Source organism: Prionailurus viverrinus, chromosome C1, assembly GCF_022837055.1.
Source record: "Prionailurus viverrinus isolate Anna chromosome C1, UM_Priviv_1.0, whole genome shotgun sequence".
NCBI lineage: Eukaryota > Metazoa > Chordata > Mammalia > Carnivora > Felidae > Prionailurus > Prionailurus viverrinus.
In genome coordinates, this window is record NC_062568.1 from 199,745,388 (window position 1) to 199,767,429 (window position 22,042).

The 22,042-nt window shown below is 54.7% G+C and overlaps 1 protein-coding gene across 1 annotated transcript in view; it reads right to left on the reverse strand.

The window, feature by feature from the left end:
- Nucleotides 1–11,822: 11,822 nt before the first annotated feature.
- VWA5B1 (von Willebrand factor A domain containing 5B1) overlaps nucleotides 11,823–22,042 on the reverse strand; it is a 42,055-nt gene continuing 31,835 nt past the window's right edge. The window contains exons 16-21 of the mRNA XM_047872251.1: nucleotides 19,774–19,911; nucleotides 17,220–17,333; nucleotides 14,758–14,832; nucleotides 13,823–13,892; nucleotides 13,194–13,311; nucleotides 11,823–12,329 (exon numbers count right to left, since the gene is read on the reverse strand). Of these exons, the coding sequence (XP_047728207.1) occupies nucleotides 11,823–12,329; nucleotides 13,194–13,311; nucleotides 13,823–13,892; nucleotides 14,758–14,832; nucleotides 17,220–17,333; nucleotides 19,774–19,911 (1,022 nt within the window). The remainder of the gene's footprint in view (nucleotides 12,330–13,193; nucleotides 13,312–13,822; nucleotides 13,893–14,757; nucleotides 14,833–17,219; nucleotides 17,334–19,773; nucleotides 19,912–22,042) is intronic.

The following is a 22,042-nucleotide window of genomic DNA, read 5'->3' on the forward strand; positions in this document are numbered from 1 at the left end:
GCAGCTAGTGTGAAAACTCAAAGGTGGGAACAGCCGAGGGGTCTAGGGTGGCTAGAGCAGGGGATGGGGGGGGAGCAGGTCAGCGCCAAAAGGGAGCGGTGGCCGGTAGGGTCTGGTGGGCCCTTTAAGGATGTTGGTTTTCCTCTGCATGAAATACCTGAGCAGAGGAGGGGCTTAATCTGACTAGTATTTCTGTGTCTCTACTCTGTCCATAGAGAGACAATGGGGAGCCCAGTAAGCCTGAGCTGTTGCAGCAGCCCAGGTGGGAAATGGCGGGGGCTTGGCCATGGAGCTGGGAGGAGTGGAAGGATTCCAGAGATGTTTTCAAGGCCGAGAGGACAGGATTTCCTAATAGGGGAGAGAGGCATCAATGATGCAGGTTTTTGGCCTCAACAACTGGAAGGAGGGAGTTGCCACTTACCAAAGGGGAAACAGGAGGGTGAAGCAGGTTTGGGAGGAGGGCGGGTGCTGGGCTGGGGGCACGTTAAGGTCTTGGATGCCCGAGAGAGGTGCTAGTCTGTGGTTCAGAGGAGGCAGGTCTGGCTGGAGCGCACATGAGGGAGCCTTCCACACAGGGACAACATGTAAAGCATCTAGAGTGAAGGCACTCATCTAGTGAGCCAGTGGGGACAGGTGAGGAGAGGCCCATGTCCCAGCCCTGGGGTCTCCCAGGGTTAAGGGATGGGGGGAGGTGAAGAGGAGCGGGCAAAGAAGCAGAGACACAGGAGGAGAAACCCAGGAGGAAGTGTGTCAGCAGGAGGGAGGGAGCTCTCTCCTGTGTTATCCTGGGACACCAGATTCTGCCTCTTCTACTGTCCTCACTCCGCTCTTCGGATTTATCCCTCTCCTTCCCAGCCCCCCACTCACGTTTTCTCTCTCCCCACGGCATTTTTTGTCTTCCTCCCAGTCTCTCTCCCTTGGGCTCCTTCTCTGGGCCTCAGCTTCCAGGCCCAGCCCCGCCGCGGGTGAGGCCCCTGGGGCACAGGGCACCTGCCAATGTCCTGGGGTCTTGGGAGCAGCTTGCGGGCCTCGGGGCTGCACCTCCTGCCCACATAAAGCGTTCTATTTATTTACATGCCGTTCAGACTATTATTTATTGAGGTAACACTGTCAGCTATGCGCGCGCTGATTGTTCTTAATGTGCCCCCACCCCCACCTCGGGTTCACAAGGCGACATCCTCGTGGCGGCAGAGCCAGCGCGGTTCGGCGCGGGGAAACCGAGGCCCGAGCGCGCGGAGGGTGCGGGGAGAGCGGGTGACCTCGGGGTGCGCGCCGGGGGCACAGAGGGTGCTGGGAGCACAGAGGGTGCTGGGAGCGCGCAGTCGGAAAGGTGGGGGATGCGGGGGCGCGGGCTGGGGGTCGCGGAGCTCCCGCCAGGAGAGCGACACCGAGTCTTGGAGCGGGTGGGGGACCCCGAGCGGTTCCGGGGGACTCGGGTGTGGCTCTCGGAACGGATGGGGGACATCAGGACGGAGGGGAGGTGCAGGGGACCCAGGTGGGGGTTTTGGAGCGGATGGGGGACCCCGAGCGCGGGGCCTGGCGGGAGTGAGGTTGGGACGCACGGAGCTGGGGCCCCGCGAGGTTCGCCTGCCTTGTGGGCGGACAGACGGACGACCGCTGGGCCCCGGGAGGGGACCGTCGCCTCCCCCCACCCCACCCGCGTAGGCGGCGGCCTCGCCTCGCCCGGTTCTCCCGACGTCAGCAGCGGCCGCGGGAGCCAGAGGGAGCGGTTTAATTGGCAGGATTTTGGGTTAAGGACAGATGTGGCTTCGCGGGGTTTGGAGGCAGGGCGCGCGGGGGCGGGGAGGGTGCTGGGCGGATGGGGGGGAGGGGAGCGGGGAAAACAGATTGAGAGAGACCCAGGCTAGGCGCCCCTAGAAAGAGGGGACAAAGGCAGAGTTGGGGGGGGGGTGGGAAACAGTGGGAGCGAGAAGCGGATGAAGGCGTGCGACAAATACAGCTGGGGAAGAACAGAGGCGACACGGAGGCCGCAGAGACCGCCAGGAGAGGGCGCTGGCGGGATGGCTTCTAACGCCCGCCCCGCTTCTTGCCTGGAACCACCCCCTCCCTGTATTAGCCCAGGCCCATCCCAGGCAGCTTGGGACATTTATTCATTTAATTTTATTACTGGTATTGTGGGTACAGGGCCTGCCAACTCCCAAGCCTTGTTGGTGTCACCCTGAAAGTTCTCTCCGGGCTGGGAATCGCAGCTTAAGAAAACCAAGGGAACTGTGCCCTGCGCCTCCCGCCCTTCTCCCCCCCCTTCTCCCCCCCACCCCCCAACTCTGTAAAAACTGACTTGGGGTGGACTGCGCAGGGGCCCCTGGGTCCCCCTTCCGAGCCGCACAGGGACAAGCACGTTTCTTCCTGCCAACACCGTGGAGGGAAGGATGGTGATTTTCCAGATAGGCACACCGGGGCTGGGAGAGGTGAGGTGAATCGCCCAGCCAGTGACAGGAGACAGGCTGGCTGGAGAGGCCGGCCCAGAAACTCACACTTTTTCCACTACTTGGGGCCAAACCTTTCATTGATGGTGGTTGTAATTTCATCGGGCCTCCGGCCCTGAGGGACAGTGTTGTGGTGGCCTGGAACTGCACCCAGTGGGTCTGCGGGGTTGGTGGCTGTTCTGCACATTCTCTGGGTTCCCAGAGCACGTGTCTCCACCCCTGAGCCAGGCGTGGTGGCACAGGACTCTGCCACCTGCATGCTGGGGCCTTGTGGCCCGAGGGAAGAGTCCTCATCTCCAGGAGAGCTGACAACCTCTGGGCAATCCCCACACCCCTCTCATCCTGGAATGTTCTGAAGTCTGGAACCAGGATAGTAAAGTCACCAGCCTCAGAGTCGGAGGGAACCTTGTCCAGTCTTCCTCCCTGATTCCCTGAATGAGGAAACTGAGGCCCAGAGTCTGTGTGCTTGGCGTGACCTGGGCCTTCACAGCAGGACTTTTGGGGTGTCTGAACCGTGCCCCCCATCTCCTTATTTCAGCATGGGGGGGGCTGGGTTTCACCACAAAGTGGGGGAGGGCAGCAAGATTTGTTTTGTGTGCTCCAGCCTTCTTTCCAGCTCTTGTTCCTGGTCACCTAGTGCTCTCTGCTGCCCCAGGACTCGAACTGCCCTGGGATAGTAGCCTTCTGCCCACCCTGGAGCTCCCCGTTCCCTAATAACGCTTCATTTTTCTGCCTTATCACCTTTTGCCTTAATGTATATTTACTTGATTTTGTGTTTCTTGTCTGTCTCTCTCCACTAGAACATCAGCCCCACGAGTGTAGCATTATGGGTGAAATTGTGTCCCTCCACCCAAATCCATTTGTTGAACTCTTAACCCCTAGGACTCAGAATGTGACTGTATTTGGAGATAGGATCTTTCCAGAGGCAATCAAGTTAAAATGAGGTCATTGTGGAGGGCCCTGATCCACCAGTATGACTGAGGTCCTTATTAAAGGGAAATTTGGAGGGGTGCCTGGGTGGCTCAGTTGGTTAAGCATCTGACTCTTGATTTTGGCTTAGGTCATGATCTCACAGTCGTGGGATCGAGCCGCACCTGGGGCTCCGTGGAGCCTGTTTAAGATTCTCTCTTCCTCTCTCTCTGCCTCCCCCTCCTATGCTCTCTCTCAAAATAAATAAATAAATGTTAAAAAAAAGGGGGGGGGAATTTGAAGACAGACACATCACAGGGAGACGGCCATGTGAAGACAGGTTCTAGGGCCACAAGCCAAGGAAGCACCAGAAGCCGGGAGAGGAGCCTGGAACAGACCCCTTCCTTGTAGTCCTCAGAAGGAGCCAGCCCTGCCAGCACCTTGAACTTGGACTTCCAGCCTCCAGAATAGGAGACATGAAATGTTCTGGTCAGTGCCCGTGGATACAGGCAGAGGCTGGTGGGCTCACTATGTGGCCCCGGGCTGGAACAAGTTACCCTGGCTTGTGACATGCAGTGATGAGGGCCAAATTCTGGGTGACCGCACAGATGGAACGGGGGAACCCTCAGAGGCAGAGCCGACATGTGGTACAAACAGGGAGTCTGGTGTCTTCAATCCTTTCCAATCTCACCTGCCTGCTTTCTGTTCTTTTCCCGAATAGTATCTTTCCTCTGATCAGACCCATCTTTCTCCCACCCAGTGTGCAAAGCTCTCTGATCTCCCCTTAGGGGAGGAGGGAGGAGGGCTGTCTTCAGACTGATGATTGCCTGGGGACAGAGACCTAAGACAGGTGTCACTGGAGGTGCACAAGAGTTACCTCAGAGAGTGAAGGGTCTGATGGGGGAGACAACCCCTGGTCAGATGGAGGACGTAAGGCCTGTGGCCTCAAAGACCCTCCAGTCTGATGGGAGCTACACAGCCTTGACCCGGAAGAGATCTGCAAATATGGTTGGGAGCCCCCGGTCTGATGGGGGAGACAGAACACACATATGTATACACTAGTAAATATCCCGTAAGAAGCTGCTGCTGTGGGAAGACCTGGGAAGGCTTCCCGAAGGAGGTGGGTTCTCGCGGAGTCTGCAAAAGGAGGGGTGCTAATATGGCGGACAGGAGGAACAATGGGCAGAGCAAGGGAGCCCAAGTAGTCCCCTTTCCAGTTCCCGGGAGCTGGCCCAGCGTCTGGACTCACGGGTGAGTACGTGACCGGCGCAGCCTTTCAGTGGGCTTCCTAGCTATCACGAATCACCCATTTTTAGCAGGGAAAAAAGGCTGTTGACAGGGGACGGGAATAGCTTCTGAAGCCTCTCTCCATCCCTGCCCCTGCTGCCCCTCCTCTCCCGGAATGTTTCTGCGGGGCCCGGGTCTGGAAGGCAGGGCATGCCCAGAGCGCCCTCTGCTGGAAGGCACCTGAACAGCTCTGCAGGCTCCGCGCGCCGAGGCGTTTGTGCCAACAGCCCGGGGTCCCTGCTCTGCGGCAGCCCCAGATTCCGAAGCCAGGAGTGAAGGATAGGACCTCGGTTAGTGCCTGGGAGGGTCCATATCTGTGACCTGGAAGATCTTGGAGTTTAAGAGTAGTGGAGGGGTGGTCAGTTCTGCTTGGAGTGGCCGAGGGAGCGATGGTAGACAACTCCCCCCACCCACCCCAGATCACACCGGGAGGCTCAGGAGCTCTGAGTATCTAGGGACCCTCCTCCTCCCAGGCTAGGAGAGGGCCATCTCCCAACAGATTACTCATGTCTCATTATATCAAAGAGGATGTGTCCCTTTCTTTCTCCAACCGCGGGTGTGGAGTGGCTAGACTTTGGGTGGGTGGTCTGGATCCTTCCAGAAGGGATTTAGGATTGGGAGATTCTAGGTGATGCTGAGAATGAGGGTGGCTGGTGCTGGGGGGGCAGAACAAGAGAGCTTGGCAGAGCTAGGCTGGGACTCACCGTGATGTATTCTCCCCATTTCAGGCCAGGATTAAGACTAATCAAGCCTAATGGAGTTCAAGTTTCCCAGGGGGTCAGTAGTGCCTTGGAGAGGACTGGCAGCCACAGGACAGAGGACCCAGGGGGCCGAGAGACCCGAACCACTGGGCTCTCTTCATTGTCTCCGTCCACCGAGTTCCTGGAGAGAACCCAGGGGTCCTGAGTTTCTGCTTTCTTGAGTATGTTTTTCATAGCATGAGGAGTTAGGAGACCCTTACTGCCATCCCAGCAGGACACACACACACACACACACACACACTGGCTTTTACAGAATGCACAACCAGAGAAGAAAGCAAAGAAGCACTTTCATACAAAATGGAGTAGTGCCCGCTCACATATTAGTGAGATGCTAAAGGAACCTCAGGTCGAAGCTGCTGGGGGCTCAGAGAAAGGGCTTGTCTATGTCAGTGAAGGCCCATTACTCATCTGAAAGTCATCCAAGAGGGCCATGCTTGTGAGCAGTATTTCTGTTAGCTTTTGTCGTCTCAGCCCGTTGGCTTCTCAGATTGTTCCTATTAGGGGCTGTTAGCACCTCACGGCCATGTTTCTGGCCCCTTAGGAATTCCTGTTTTAATCAACCGTCCTCCCTGGAGGCTGCAAAGGGATGACCGATGCAAGGATACGATGTAAGCTGCTAACGGATTTCCAGATGACTCAGGTTGGCTTTGGGGGTCCGTTTGTATGGGCTCTCAGGCAAGATGGTGGCTGGCGATGATTTTCGAAGAAATATATTTGTGGTCGCTAATTGCTTCTGGGGAAAATCCGAAACGTGGACGTCAGCTGTGCAGAACGACTGTAGCAGGTGCTGTCAGCACCTTGCGTTGTATCCCCATGGCTGGTTTTCCGCTCCGGGGCATGGGGGCTAGATACCTGCCAATACCTGTACTTCTTTGACCGGAGGCTTTCTCTGGTTGCAGAAGTGAGCCCAGCTCGGCCACCCGTGGCAGGCCAGACGTGCCAAGGAAAGAATGCCTGGGAGTGACCCTCAACCAGTGACCCAGTGGAGCTGGAGCCTGCGCTCACTCCTTCCTTCTCTGTGAGCTTTGAGATGGGCATGTACTTTGGTTTCCAGAGCCCTGTGGGATGAAAGTCCACACTCATAGTAGTAACCTGCTCACAGCATTCCCTTGGTTGGTGTTTTGTGTTGCGATTTCACTTCCTCACTTGCCTAAGGGTGTGTTTTCCGGGATCATACGATTACCCTATTTGCACTGAATCCTTATCTCAGGCTCCTCTTCTGGCTGAACTACTGTGACCAACTTGTCCCGATTTCCCCGGGGTTGTCCCAGTTTTAAAAGTGAAAGCCCCACGTCCTGAGACTGCCCCACACTTCAGTTCCAGGCAAACAGGGACACTTGATCAAGGGGGATCCCAAACCAAGACAGATGTGACCACACTAAGCAAGGCAGACAGAGCACTGAACCACGAGTTTGAAAGCCCAGTATCGGTTTCGAGAACAAAAGAACAGACACAAGTATAATTTTGCCGTGTCGTCGGGTTCATTAGTTTTTATGAGCTAAATGCCTATAAGAGAACAGTAGCCACCATTTACAAATAAGCCATTCCTTTGAAGACAGACACGGTCATACAGCCCGAGAGCGTGGTTTGCTAATTATTGGTGGACATAAAACGGCTGACATCCAGGACTCCCACAGTGTTGACATGACCGGCTACCGGGAAAAAGGCAACGTGTATTCCGAGGACAAGAAGTATCACAGGCACCGTGGGGACATTACAGATGAGCAGGCAAGGGGATGGGGCAGCACGGTGTAGGCACTTAAGGCTCCGAGGGGGACAAGCACCGGCCATGCCACTTGAGCCAAAGCCACCTGGGCAAATAGTGAAACTACACGGCGTGTGTCACCACATTCGACCACATTGAGGCAAGGCGCTTTGCCTCGGGAAGCGGCTGTAAGCTCAAGGCAGCTGGCTCCGAGCCAAGGAGGTTTGCAGCATGAACAGGAGAAGTCCCACTTTGGCGGGTAACCTGGGAGGCAGTGCTGTTGAGAGGCCAAAGTCAACAGGCTGGGGGCCGGGTGAACACACAGGTCAGGGGGCTCCACCGGAGGGGGGCTGGGAGCCCGGCTGGGAGATGCAGCCAAGCTCCTGACCTTAGGACAGATCTCTGAAGATCAGATTATCCAGCTGCAAAATGCCACACACGCCCCTGCCCTGGTTATTTTTGTACTGGAGCTGTGGCGCGTGCTCCGGCTGAGGAATGCGCCCGTTTGGTTGGGGGGGGGGGGGTTGTTGATTTCCCTGGTCCCTGCTAGTTGGTGGCAAGAAGAAAAAGATCTCCCACGGGTCGTGAACACAACCCGTTCCTGGTAGCAATGCCCTTCTCTTTCCCTTCCCAAAGCCCTAGGATACAGGATGCGTTTGTGTCTGGGGGCCACTTGGGGATGCTCCAGGACACAAGTAGGGGACAGCAGCATTTGGACCCTGCAACAGCAGGTGCTGTGTCACAGGCTCTAGTGGGGCAGGTGAACGAGGTGGCCGGTCACACAGATCAGGGGAGACCCATTTCCTCGCTACCTTTCACCGGGAGTCCCTGTCAAGAAAGAGAGAAGGTTCCCCTCCTAGAGAGCAGGTGAAACCCCCACCCCCACCCCACCCCCACCGCCAGCAGGTAGCTTTGGAACTAGCTACTCCATTCATCCATCACAGCACCACGGGCCAGTAGATGTCGTTTGTCCACAGGCAGGGGAAGGACTGGGCAACCGCAAATGTGTTGTTGGCTGGAAACCAATGCTTCTTCTCAAATCCAGTGCAGGTCTGCCTAAGTGCGGGGCCCAGTTTTCCCCAGGATCCAGAGTTGATCTCCTCTGCTGAGGGAGGACTCTGGGTGTGGCAGGAGGTTGGCTCCTCGGCACACTTTTGTGGCAGGGACTCCCCTGCTCCACCTGGCCAAGGAGGCTCACTGCAGGTGCTCCCGCGAGAGTGCCACGCCGCCTCCATTCTGGCTACACCATACACGCGCTGCTGCGGGCAGCTCTATCGTGCCATCCGTGTCAGAAAGCTCAGGGGCTGGCCTTTGGTGCAAATGATGCCCAGACAGCACAGTCTGAGGCCACACCTGCACATGACAGAACCACAGGCCGGGGATGTCACAGCTCAGGCAGCTTAAGACACAGCGTCCCCCATGGGTGGGGAAATGGTTCGCGGAGGAGACATTCTTCAAAGACTTCTCGCCAAGCTCCAAAAGCACAGGACTACCACCCGACATGTTCACTATGCCGCCCGGTGTGCCTGGCATCCAGAAGGATCTCTTTGAATATCAGTGTCTGCACACCCCTGAGGGAGATCTCCACCAGAATGTTCCCAGCTGAGTAACCCAGGGGACAGCAACCTTCGGAATCACCTCATTGGAGCCTGACAATACATATTTACATATTCATGACTCTGAGTCGGTCTTGACCTAAAGAGATCTGTTTTCCTAGTGTTTCCCCAACATATTTGCCTGCCCTGACAGTTTCTCATGAATTGCTAATTCACATATCCACCAAGGGATAGTGTTGGAAATGCTGATGGAGTGTGACCTGCTCATTCTACAACAGATGAAACAGGGCCCAGAGAAAGCAAGCAACTTGCCGGAAGTCACACAGCACACTGGTGGAGTTTAGACCAGCACTGAAATCCCCCACTCTCCCTCAGCGTTCTCGCCACTGAAGTGTCCAGCCTTCGCTGGTCAGTACCACTAGGCATTTGTCGTCTCCTGATTCCCCAGCCAGGCAGGGCATAAACGTTTCTTTCCGTGACCTAGAAAGCAAGGGTTAGTTTAACAAAGGATCCAGGTTAATCCAAGTTAATCCCAAGTGCAGGAATGATGTTTCCCTCCTTGAGAATTTCTGGAACCGTTTTAGCTTCAGCACCTGTGCTAATTACCTAACGTTCTTAACTTTTCCTTAAAGTGAGTCCCTTCGGTTCTCTGCTTGGCAATCCTAGGGGCAGATTCTAGAGAAACATGCCATCTCAATACCTCTGAAGGTTAAAAACAAAAATGTCTTATCCAGATGTCCCTCAGAGCCCTTGGGTTATTTGCAATCAATGAGAGTTTGTCCCTCTGTACCTTTGGGTGCTGGGCAGGAGAGCCAGAGGGTCAGAGGTCAGCAATTTGCTTATGCATCAAAATTGCCTGGAGCCCCAGCAGCCGCTGGAGGAGCAGGAACTGAGGACATTCCCTGGAGAAGGGGGTGGTCCACCCACCACCTTGCTGGGTGCTCGATTACCCCTTTCAGTTCCACACTGGGCCACCTCGAACCTGTTCATTGTCCACACTGAGCCTGGAGGCCCAGAATCAGGTGACTCACGAGGCCAGACAGCCCAGTCCAACCTCACTGTGTAAGAGGAGAGAGGAGGCCCAGGAAGCCCAGGCCACTGGCTCAAGATCACACAGATAATGAGAGCAAGTCCACGGTCGCTAAGAGGGAAACATCTCAGAGGCAGAAAATCTGGGAACGTCCGAGCACGGGGGAGCCTCCCAGCTCCAGGGCACCCAGCACGGGGAAGCTGTTGCCCAAACTGGTGCCAGGAGTTCGCACTCTCAGCCTGACTGTTGTTTCCATTCATGGTGAGCCAAGGGGGGGATGTCACACTCCTCTCTCCTGACCCTGAAGCTGGGCTGCTGGCTGCCGGCTGCAGAACCACTACTTTTGGGTGGGGGTGTGTGTAGGGAGATAACGCTGTCCTTACACCTGCTTGAGGCCTTGGGCACGACAGCCTAAGACCCTTGTCCCTCTCAGTGGCACTGATTTTAAGCCAACACCCCAGACGGTCACCCTGCCCCAGCTGGGGTCGTGGTGGTGACGGTGTTGGTGACTGCCCGGCTTGGTTCCTCCCCAGAGGGTGATTCGGAAGCAGAACACGGGCCAGGCAGCAGGTGGGACTTTATATGAAGCCTCCAGCCCCTTCCCTCCCCTGGGGATAGATCGATTGCCTGCTTTTTGGAGCCTCAGCAGAAGGCCAGGGCAGAGCTCTGCTCAAGGGCGGGCTGCACAAGGGGCACATCCAGTGGGGACTCCTCTTCTCCATGCCCGAAGGGCATTCTGCTGGACACCCTCTCTCCCTCAGCCCCTGCTGCAGACCGGGCATTTCTGGAGGCTTTGTGAGGCCGGGACTTGTGCCAGAGCCCATGGCTCCTTTCCTCCACAGGTCAGTTTGCTCCGTGGGGACCTCCAGACCTCCCTGAGGGGGCTTTGTGCTGGGGCCATGGGGCCTGAAGGGACGGCTGATGGAGACATTAAGGCCTTAGGGAGGGGGGCCTGTGGGTTCAGCCTGGGGTCTCAAGCTGGTAGACTTCCAAGGGAGTCTTCGGGGCAGAGATGACGGGGACCAGCCCCCAGGGAACCTGAGGCGGCCACAGCCCCGCCACCACATGGTGTCACAGGTGGGCCCGAGACAGGGAAGTCCCCAGGGGCTGTCTGCTTTACAATTCAAGCCTTCCCTGTCTTTGAATTAATCTCCCCTCCCCGCTGGAGCTGCTGGCCCCAAAGGCATGGCAGCTGAGCACTGGTTCTCTGTGCAAAGGGGGCTCCTCTCTCCCACAGTGGTGTGGCTGGAGAGGGTCCCCACTGCCCCCCGGCGCAGCCAACACGGGGGTCCCTCTAGCCCCTCAGGGCAAGCTGAGTCCGCCTTGCACAATTCTGGAAAGTGTGCAAATGACTTCAGGGGTCGCCTGGTTTCTCCTCTGACTTCTGCCAGCATGTCTATTCTTTTGGGACTATTTTTGCCCACAATGAAGCTTCGTTTCAACACGTCAGCTCATAGGGGGTCTCCCCTTATCTTCCCCGCCTCCTCTCCTTAGATAGGAAGTCACAGTAAATCTGCAAACTAAAAAAGACCGAGGGCTTCCTAGCCCAGGGAAAAGGCCCCCGACGGACTCTTTTGTAACGTGTTGGGAAGGATGGTTCTCCAGTCGGTTTGTAGGTGGGATTTTGGGATTTAGGGGTCCTGGACCGTCACTGTGGAGCGAGCAGAGGTGGTCTCCTCGTGCCTAGATGAGGCTCGCAGTTCCGGTTACTGGCAGCCTTTGGGTTCGCTCATCCACCCTTTTATTTGGCTGGGGCGGGGGGGGGGGGCTTTGCCCACGTGACTCTCCTCCAGGAGAACTTGGGTTTAAACTGTATTTTCTCTCTCCCCACCCACGGCTCCCTGGATGTCCAGCAGAAAGGAACCTCCAGAGCTTTTAGAGATCTAGACCACCTCCCTCACCTCACACGCTTATTTTACAGGTGGGGAAACTGAGGCCCAGACAGGGGGCAGGGGCCGGCCTAAAGTTGCACAGCTAGGTGGTAGCAAAGTTGGGATTGAACTCAGGCCTCCCGGCTGCCAGTCCAGGGCTCTTTCTAGCAGCCAATATATTGGCTGTAGCTTCAAAATCTCCCCCCCACCCAGGCCCAAATGGTCCCCTCCCTCTCCTCCCCCCCCCCACCCCCCACTACACATAATTCGGGTTATAGCAAAGCATATCGAACTCCAGATTCTCGTCCCAATGCCGCAGGAGCACGAACAGCTGGCGGGCGGCCGCCTTGAGCGTGCCCCGCGTGCGGCCCTCGGGCACCTCCTGCTGTTCCAGCCACGAGTTGGCTTTGGCGGCCACCAGCTCCCACTCTACAAAGTAGGAGGCCGAGCTGTGCTCCAGCCACGCCAGCGCCACCACCGTAGCCCAAAGCTTCCCTGTGTGTTCGATCGCAGCCCTGGTCTCCCAGCCTGGCTTGCCCCCCGCCGGAGGCTCTGGGGAGAAGCCATCACAGGAGGGGTGCTGGGCCGAGGGGCCGGCGGTGCACAGCTGGGGACTTGGGGTCTTGGGCTCGGGCTGGCGGGTGAGGGGCACTCGGTGGCAGGTGAAGGGTGAGGTCCACTTGAGCTTCTCCATGGGGACGTGGATGGCCTCGCAGAAGGCTTGGTTGAGCAGGAAGGCTCCGGAGGCCAGCTGCAGAGACACCTGTGTGGGGGGGAGCCCCTCAGTGGGCCTCAAACTTTTCAGCCTGTGCAGCCCTGGGCGGGGCAAAAGCCTGGGTCCACACCGCCCGCCCGCTCATCCCCCCAGCCTGCCCCTCCTGCCTGGGAGACCTGAGGGGTACCCAGGCCAATTAAGCCTCTCAGGATTGCCTGGTTCCTGGTCTGTGTCCCCACAAGACACTTAGTGCCATGAACTTAGGGACTCTGTTCATCCAGTTCAAGGTTGTCTCCCAGGGTCTAGCACTGTGCCTGGTTCAACAAATACCGTAAGCACAGTGCTGTGCTGCTCAGGATATTTGGAAATTCAAAGTGACACTATGCCTCGGGAGTGTAGGGCCTGGGGCTGTGCGGTGAAAAGCTCACACCGTGTCCGTCTCCCAGCACCCTCTGATCCCCAGATGTGCTGGGGCCAGGCCCCTTTGTTCCTCAATTCAGAGACGCCCCTGCCAGACCTGGGCACCTCACCCTGCCCGCAGCACGCCGGGCTGTCTGCAGAGCCGCTTACTAAACACACCGCGTGTCCCTGGGGTGTTAATGTTACTCACTTGTGAGCTATTCCAAGGCTTATTTTTATGTCTTGAAAAATAAACACACATAGGTGGTGGAGTAGAATGCAAAATTCCTGTGAATTTTTGAAGCAAAGACAGCGGATTGCAAAGAATGTTCACGATGCTGGTGCTGGATTCGAGCGACACTCTGAGGCCCCAGGCCCTTTCCCTGTTGGCTACTTGGGTGGGAAGGTGTAGGTCTTCTTCCCTTTGTGAAGGGGGAGGGGTGGGCAGGAGGCTCACAGGAAGGCCCCTCGGGGAGTGTGGGGGGCTGAGGTCTGGGGTCTGGGGCCACTCACCAGCGGAATGTAGTCGAAGTTCTGGCTCCCTGGGGTTGGCTCCGGAGCCTTGGTCAGTGGCTTGCTCAGGAAGCCCTTGGCTGCTCGAGTCAGCAGCCTGGACTTGTGCAGATTCAGCCTGTGTGGGGGGAACCGGGGACAGGTGGCCGTAGCTGCCCCCATGGTGTCCCTGGGAATCTCCCCCCTCCCCCTGTGCTCACTCAGCAGCTTCTGAAAGTCAGGGCCAGAAAGAATGTGACAGATGGCTTCCTCCAACCTCCTCATTTGACAGCTGGGGAAACTGAGGCCCAGGGAGGGAGGTTTGCATTTCCCAAGACATTCAGTGAGTTAGCGGCAGCCTGGACGAGGAACGTCCCATATTCTTTTTCTGACCCTCTTCTGATCATGTATTCCTTTCAGCCCCGGGGGTCAGAGAGTCTTGGGGCAGCCCTCCCAGGGGATTTGCACCTGCACAGAGACCATGGACATGTGGGGGCTTCTGCTGTGTGATGATGGGAAGATGGTGATATTTCTGGGTAGGGACCCTCCTGGATCCCTTTTGGATTGTTCGTTTTTGTCTAAATGTCAGGCTGGGCCTGCTTTCTGCCTTTCACGCTAGGGGTGGCCCCAGGGAAGCTGATCCCACGTACCTGGATCCAAAGAGACTCTCTGAGGCCTTCAAGGAAGACAGGGTATTGGTGGCCAGACTGCGCAGGGGACCTGGAGAGCCACAGAATGACAGTTGGGGCCTGACAGATGACCCTGTCCAATGGCTCACTCCCCAGCTGGGAAACAGCGACCCAGAACGGGGCAGGGTCCTGCCTAGGTCCCTAGGGATCCAAGCTGATCATTAGGCTGTTTTTATGTATTTATTTATTAAAATTTTTTAATGTTTATCTTTATTTTTGAGACAGAGAGAGACAGAGCATGAGCGGGGGAGAGGCAGAGAGAGAGGGAGACACAGAATCTGAAGCAGGCTCCAGGCTCTGAGCTGTCAGCACAGAGCCTGATGCGGGGCTTGAACTCACAGACCACGAGATCATGACCTGAGCTGAAGTCGGACGCTCAAACGACTGAGCCACCCAGGCGCCCCTCATTAGGCTGTTTTTGACCCAGGTGGTGTGGGGAAGGGTGAAACGTGTGTCCACATATAAGAAATAGGCCTCCAAGTTTCCTTGGCTGGCGGCCGCTGGTATCTTCTGGAAGGTTACCCGTGGGGGCAGTGACAGTTTCTCATCAGCCCCCCTCACCCCCGAGTGGGGATACTGAGCTTCCTTCCCTGGAATATTGCTGGAGGATTCTAAGCAGAGTTAGGTGCTAGAATGCTCCCTCCGCTGGGAATTGGGAGGTCTGATTCCAGGCCTCGTGTTGTCACTAACTTGCTGTGTGACCTTGGGGAAGTCACTTCCCCTCTCTGAATCTTAGTTTCCATGTCTTTCAATTAAGGATACTCCTATTTATCTCACACAGGGGCATTTTGAGGAATAAATAAACCACCAAAGACTTTGTTGGGCTAACACTCTCCTGGCTCAAGGATCAATCACTCCACTATCTTAATGAAAGAGAGAGCTGACTGCCTACTCACCTTCCGAAGCAGGATGCTTCTCGCGGCCCGGGGATGTGGTCTCTCTGAAGGGCGCACTGGGGCTTTCCTCCACATCTACAACAGAGGAACCGGTGAGGCCTGAGCCCCCTGGGCCCTCCCTTTCCCCACCTCTCCTGCCCCCCAAGGAAAGCGAGGGCAAGAATTCATAGTCCCTGGGGGGTAAGTTGGACGAGCAAGGCCAGGGTTTCCATCCCTGTTTTATGGTCCTTCGTCTTCCAAAGATAACACCATCGCCCCACCGTAAGAGTCAGAGAAGCCTGGGTTCAAATCCCAACTCACCCATTGCCTAGCTGTGTGACCTTGGGAAAGTTACTTCCTTTATAAACTGAGGTCGCAAACCGAGGATAATAGTATCTACCTCGCAGTGTTGTCTTAGGGATCAAGGGAGACAATACACAGATGATGGTGCCGGGTGCCTGGCCCATGGAAAGTGCTCAATAAAGCCCTGAGCTCAGACCCCAGCAGAGAAATGCAAGCAGGCCGGGGGCCTGAGGGTGGCGGGCGAGGTGGGCATTCGCTCACCAGGTCTGTGCCTCACTGAGAAGGGGCTCCTGCCAGCTCTCCAGGAGGCACGAGAACATGGCACTAACTTGTCAGAGGGCTCTGAGCCTCAGTTTCCCCATCTGTAAAATGGGGATAATAACTGAACATAGCTGGTTCAAAATGCATACTCATGGTGCTTATTCTTATGATTGTTTCAAGGGCTGGACAGCGATGGGCAATATACCATAAGGGAATTTCCAAAATATGGAAAAAGCTTCATGCATAAATGTTTATCAAAGCCTCTATGTCCCCTAGGAGGCCATTAGTGGCTCTGTGAGGGCCAGGAAGATCCGTTTATCGCTGGGGGTGCGGGAATAGCACAACAGTGCACCAGTGACTGAACGCCTGAGTGCCAGAGGCACTGGGAGGCAACATGGCAGTTAGCCTCATGGCTCTGGAGCCAGACACTGCCTGGGTTCAAGTCCCGGCTCTACCAGCTGTGTGACATTGAGTAAGTCACTTAACTCCTCTGAGCCTCAGTCTCCTCATTTCTCAATGAGGAAGAGAAACTGTGTCAGATAATTAGAACAGTGGCCAGCACACAGAAAGTTCTCAGGAAATGTCAGCCATTGTCATCCTTGGGGAGGGAAAGGGCTTGGGATAGAGTCAGAGTGTAGAAGTTATAGACACTTGGCTGTGAATCAGAGGTCAACTGAAAAGAAGGTATTTGTGGGGCGCCTGATGGCTCAGCCAGTTAAGCGTCTGATTCTGGATTTTGGCTCCAGTCATGATCTCCCAGTTCATGGGATCAAGCCCCGCATCCAGCTCTGTGCTGACAGCATGGAGCCTGCTTGGGAGTCTCTCTCTCTTTCTCTCTCTCTCTCTCTCTCTCTCTCTCCACCCCCCGTCCCTCTCCTGCTCACGCTCTTTCTCTCTCTGTCTCTCAAAAATAAACTTAAAAACATATAAAATTAAAAAAAAAAAGAGAAAAGAAGGGATTTGTGATTTTGAAGGAAGCCACGGGCCACCAAGAACTGAGCTACGGAGAAATGAAAAGGTAGACAGAAATTTCCTCTAGACTGGAAGCCTGGCTTGGATCAGGGGTTACAGCATGCTCCCCCCAGTTTTGGAGGCTCTGAGGGACCAAAGAAATGGCAGAGCTTTTTAATTCTGGAGTTACACTCTCTTCTACCCCTCACACACTGTTCCTTTTTTAACCCACCAATGTCTGTAAGGACTTTCTAGTCTCTCAGGTAAAAAACAATCAGGATCTGGGTGCCTGGCCTAGTGGTCAGGTGGGACTTCCGACGTCCTTCCCATGCACAGAAGAAGGCAGCAGATCCTCACTGAACACGAGAGGGCACAAAGGAGAGGGTTAGGACCAGTGCAGCAGTTAGGCTGTCTTTGGAGGGACCAAAGGACGCACGTACATTCAAGACACACAGGGTGAAAGCGATCCCGTGAATTAGTGCAAGGTCACAAAAGGGTCGAATCATGAGTGTTTAAGGACCCAAGCTGTAGGCACAAGGAAATCGGGCGAAGGCGGAAAGGAAGCTTTGGGAATCCTGACAGAAGCAGATGGTAGGACCCAACCAGATGAAACTGCCTCTTTGTTCCTGGCTTTCCCCCTGGTTTGTTAGCTGTCTTGGCATTTGCTGCCTGGGAGGACTCGGGAGACTGGAGTCAGAGAACAGCCACCGGCTTGGCAAACCATGAAGGGGGAGACGTGGAGGGATGGCGCGGGCATGCAGGTGCCCCACAGCTCGCTCTGCGAGGCTGTGTTGATGGTGGCATGCTTGGGCCATGCTGAGCCTCGGGGAGCCCGGGAGGCCTGGCCTCACCCAGGCCCTGTGAGGACCCAGAGTGCAGACTCAGAGACTGGCCTCCGCAGCCTTGGACACGGGGCCCAGGCTTCAGAGCACGCCTGAGGCAGCTCTTACTCAGGTTCTGGAATTTGCCATCTCCTACTGCCGAGTATTCCCCGAGGAGGGTCTGGGACCGTCTGAAGCCGGCAGAGGTTCCCCTCCACTGTCGGGTCAGGACCTGAGAGCTGACCATCCGCCATGCAGCACCTTCACGAGGACAAGGAGAAGGGGGTCAGATGGGTACCGTTGTGTCAGTCCTTTGCCTCTCCCCCGAGGCTAGCGGGAATGATTCTGGCTTCAGTCTGTCACTTATCCAAAGGCAGAGAGACATTTTACAAGGCAAGACCGTGAGCTTTGGAGCCAGAATGACCTGGATTTGAACCTCAGCCCCATCTCTTAGCAGCTGGATGGGGTGCTCACCACTCTGTGCCTCAGTTTTCTTATCTAGAAAATGGGGATAATAACCTTGCTGGGTACATGCTATTGCTGAGCTAGCGTTCAGAAAGCAGCAATGTTTTCTAGTTAGTTAAAAGGCTGGTTTTCTCAGGAACACCCCATTTTCCTTCTCTCTTAGTTTACTGTCCCAGAGACTGAGGTCCCAGTTCCCCTCCCACAGGGAAGGCCCCTGAAGTCCTAGGGCCCCACCAATGGGGGATGGGTAGAATACAGATGAAACTAGAGCACCCTCGAGTATGTTTTGGGGAACCCCACTTTTGGAGAACACTAGTCGGTAAATTATGTCTTAAAAAATACCAAGGAGTTCTATGGGGAGGCAAGTTTAGAAGATGCAAACTGCAGTCCATTCTCTGAGCCTCCTGATGTAGATTATCGTACTAAAAAAGGCTCTGACAAGTTCTGCAGTCAAAAGTTCCGAGCTTAATCCAGTGGTTCCTAAATGTATTTCCTAACTAGTACTTCCTAGTTTTGTGCTGAATGGCCATGAACGGCACATGGAACTAGGGTACTGATTTCCTGGAGCACACTTTGGGAGGTACTGATCCAGGTCTTAAGGGGCTGGGGGACTTGGGTTAAGACGTGGGCCAGGTCCCCAAACCTTACAGGCTGTGGGCTACAGACACTAGGAGGACAGTCTGAGATGGGAGGGGAGGGAGAGACATCCTGAATGTCATTCAGGATGACAAAAGCCCGGTGAATGAGAATGCCCAGTGGAGGAACAGCCTGGGCTTCTGGCCAGAACCTGAAATGAGACATCTGAAAGAGGGAACGGGTCATTGATTATTTTGGTACCACAGATGAAAAACAGCAGGGGGAGTGGGGTGGGGGGGTGCACAGGAGAAATGAGGAGAGGCACATTTTGTTTTCAAACATTCTTTCAGGAGGTTTGCTAAAGGAAACAAAAAAGAAAGAAAAAAAAGAAAATGGAGGTGCAGCGGACGGGAAAATGAAATATAGGAAAGAAAAAGTACATATAGTTTATGCCCCTATGGAGAGTAACTCACCAAAAAAAAAAAAAAAAAAAAAACCACACAAACAAAAAACAAAAAACAAAAAACCTAGAATAATTCCCCGAAGAGAGAATCTTTCCTTGTCTATGAGCCTGGCAGCGTTTAGAAAGATAAGCAGCATGCAGTGTTGGGGAAGGGAGATTTCTGAACAACCTCTGGGCAGGGTCAGTTTTGCACAATACATCACAGTTTTCAATGGGCAGAACTTTGGATGTGCCCTCTTACTTCTGAGAGTTAATTGGCCCCAAGGACATAACCAGACAGGGGCATAAAGATGTTTTTTGCACCGTAATTTACAATAATCAAAAGGGGGTTAAACTGAAGGTCTAATAACACAGGGCTGGTGAAATAGGTTCTGATAAACCTTAAGAGGCGGCGGAGAGGAGCAGGAGGGAACACACGCTGGAGGCAGATCGCTGGGATTCAAAGCCTGGCTCTGCCCCTCCCTGCTGTGTGACCTTGGGCAAGTAACTTAACTCCCTCTGCCTCTGTCTTCCCATCTGTAAAGTGGGGGCGGGGGGCTCATAACAGCATCTGGGTTGCAGCGCTGTTTTGAGAATTAAGTCATTTGCTGTAAAGTGCTTTGGGATGCTGTCTAACTGGCTGTTACAATGATGAAAGTAGAAAACCCTGCAGGTATTAAAATGGTGATATAGATTCAGCTTCGTGGAAAGATATTTTCTACACCCATAGTTTGGAAAATGTAGCGCATATTGGTATGATCCAATTCATGGAAAAATTATCTGTCTTTTGATTTCTCTACATGTAGATATTCATAGAAGTCTGGAAGGATGGTCACACCAAGGAAGTAATTAGTACTCATTTCTGGAGGACTGTCAGTTCCAAGCACTTTTATTTATTTTAGGTCTTTCTGTATTTTGGAACTTTCTCCAGTGAGCACACATTGTTCCAGTTGGAAAAATACAATAAAATCATATTCACTTGGTGGGAAAAAGGGAGTGGGGTGGTTTCATGGCCTTCTGCAGAGCAGTGGGAAGGGGGCTCATGTGCCCCCCACCCTATGGTGACCAAGTCATCTGCCAGGGGCCCCTTTTGCTTCTAGGTCATTCCTTGTACTCCTCTCGGTAGGCCTATGCTCCTTTGTGTCTCAGTTCCCCTCTGCCAGCCAAGGGGGGCACTGCTTGTTCCTCAGGCATGCCCCAGCCACCCATCCGCCTTACCAGAGTTGGGGTACCCCACCACGGTGGGCAGGTACCGGCTCTCGCTCACGTCCACAGGAACAAAGGCCGTGTATTTGCTGATGATGTTGCAGGCCTTGCTGGTGTGCACAGCGTTTACCTGGTAGCGGCGGCTGGACCCTGCAGAGGGAGAAGTTGGGGGTCAGTGTGCAGGCTCGGAAAGTCCCCCTTGATGCGGAAGTTCTGGAAGCTAAAAGAAGGGCTAGACCAGTGGTCCTCATCTTTGGGATTAAATAAGCCTTTAAGGGGTGCCTGGGTGGCTCAGTTGGTTAAGCGTCTGACTCTTGATCTCAGCTCAGGTCATGATCTCAACGGCTGCGTGGGTTTGAGCCCCTCATCGGGCTCTGTGCTGGCAGCGTGGAGTCTGCTTGGGATTCTCCCCCTCTCCTCGCTCTCTGCCCCTCCCCCACTCGGACTGCTTCTCTCAAAATAAATAAATAAACTTTAAATAAATGAATAAATAAATAAGCCCTTAAAATTGAGGGGATGCCTTGACCTTAGCCCCCACCCCAGATTATTAACCTCTGTCATCATTTCCTAAAAGGACATTTTAATGTCAAAGAGCTAAGACGTCTTAAGACAAAAAAGATAGTTATACTCCTTAAATAATTTCAGCATTATTAAAAAAACCCTCTAGGGGCTCCTGTCTGGTTTGGTCTACTGAGCATGTGACTCTTGATCTTCGGGTTGTGAGTTCAAGCCCCACGTTGGGTGTAGGGATTACTTAAAAATAAAATCTCAAAAAAAACCCCAAAACCTTTCTGTTGTCTGTATTTTCCATTTTCATTTTGCAGCTATCTGGTAAAAACTTTGTAGCAGGACTTTGCAGGTTCCCTGACTGGGTGGGGACCCCTGGTCTGGCCCATTGGGACAATCTTGCTGAGAAGAATGAAAACCAGAGAGGGAGAGGGGCGAACACAGGGTCACACAGCGAGTCAGTGATGGATCTGAATCCAAGATGGTCTGACCCCAAAGCCCAAGCCCTTTCCATGGAACAGGTGAGCAGTCTCTGGCTTGCTGCCTCCAGAGGGCTGTCTGTGTGAGGATGAAAGGAGATAAAAGGGATACAAGTGGTTCGTAAACTGTAAGGTGAGGTGCTCATGGAAAGAAAACGATGATATAAATTAAACGAAAGTACAAATAATATAAACTATAAGCAATACATTATTGTATAAACAAAGCATGAACCTATAAACAAGTACTATTCTCTATATCTATATCTATCTATTCTCTTAAGTGTGCACCACCCTGATCCCAGGAGTCACCATCTTAGGAAAGTTTGTCCCACTTCCTGAGCTAAATTAGCTCCCCAACCATCCCGTTATAGGATTTCTTGGATCCCTGTATTTCTTAATAGCACTTAGGACAAATGCACTCAATTAATTGTGTGTATAATTATTTGATTGATGTCGGCTTCCTGGCTAGTCCTTGTCAATCAAGCACTCGTAAGTAAGGGTAGGAATTGTGGTGGTCATCGCACTGTTCAGCTTCGAGCCTGGCCCCCCGCTGATCCAAAATCAATAAAATGGCCTTGATGAGTGAGGGAGTGGACCGACTGGGTTTGGGGGGGGGGGGGTTTCCCTAAGAAGGTGCGTCCCAGGGGAGCGGGTCAGGTGGGACAGGGCTGGCTCCATCGTTCTGTCTCTGGAGCCCTACAGGGGGCGCTGTAAGGGGAAGCCGTGGGAGTGAGGGGGAATGGGGGACCTGTAGTAGAGGGGAAGAAGGAAAGAGGGGAAAGGACGGATCACCGGAGGGGGTGAGAGGGGTGGAGGAGTCCCTGGGGAGGAGAAGGTGGCTGGGGGATGGGGGCTGATCAGGAGAGGATGGAACACCTGGCTGTGTGTGTGGGCGGGGGGAGGTGGAGGGAGGGCTGGGGGGTTGGGGGAGAGGAGAGGCACTTGGAGGCTGCAGTGTAGGGAGAAGAGGTGGAGCATAGACAATGGCAGCTGTGGGAAGATGCAAAGAGCTGAAGCCAGGGGAAGGGAGCAGATCTCCGGGTGGGTGGGCCGGGAGGGCTACGGGGCATTGGGCGGGGCTGTGGGGAGGGGGCCGAACGCGGCAGCTGTGAGGGGGAGGATCATGGTGGGAAGCGTGGGATGGGCATTGGGCGGGGCTGCGGGGAGGGGGCGGATCATGGTGGGAGGAGTGGGATGGGCATTGGGCGGGGCTGTGGGGAGGGGGCGGATCATGGTGGGAGGAGTGGGATGGGCAGTGGGCGGGGCTGCGGGGAGGGGGCGGATCATGGTGGGAG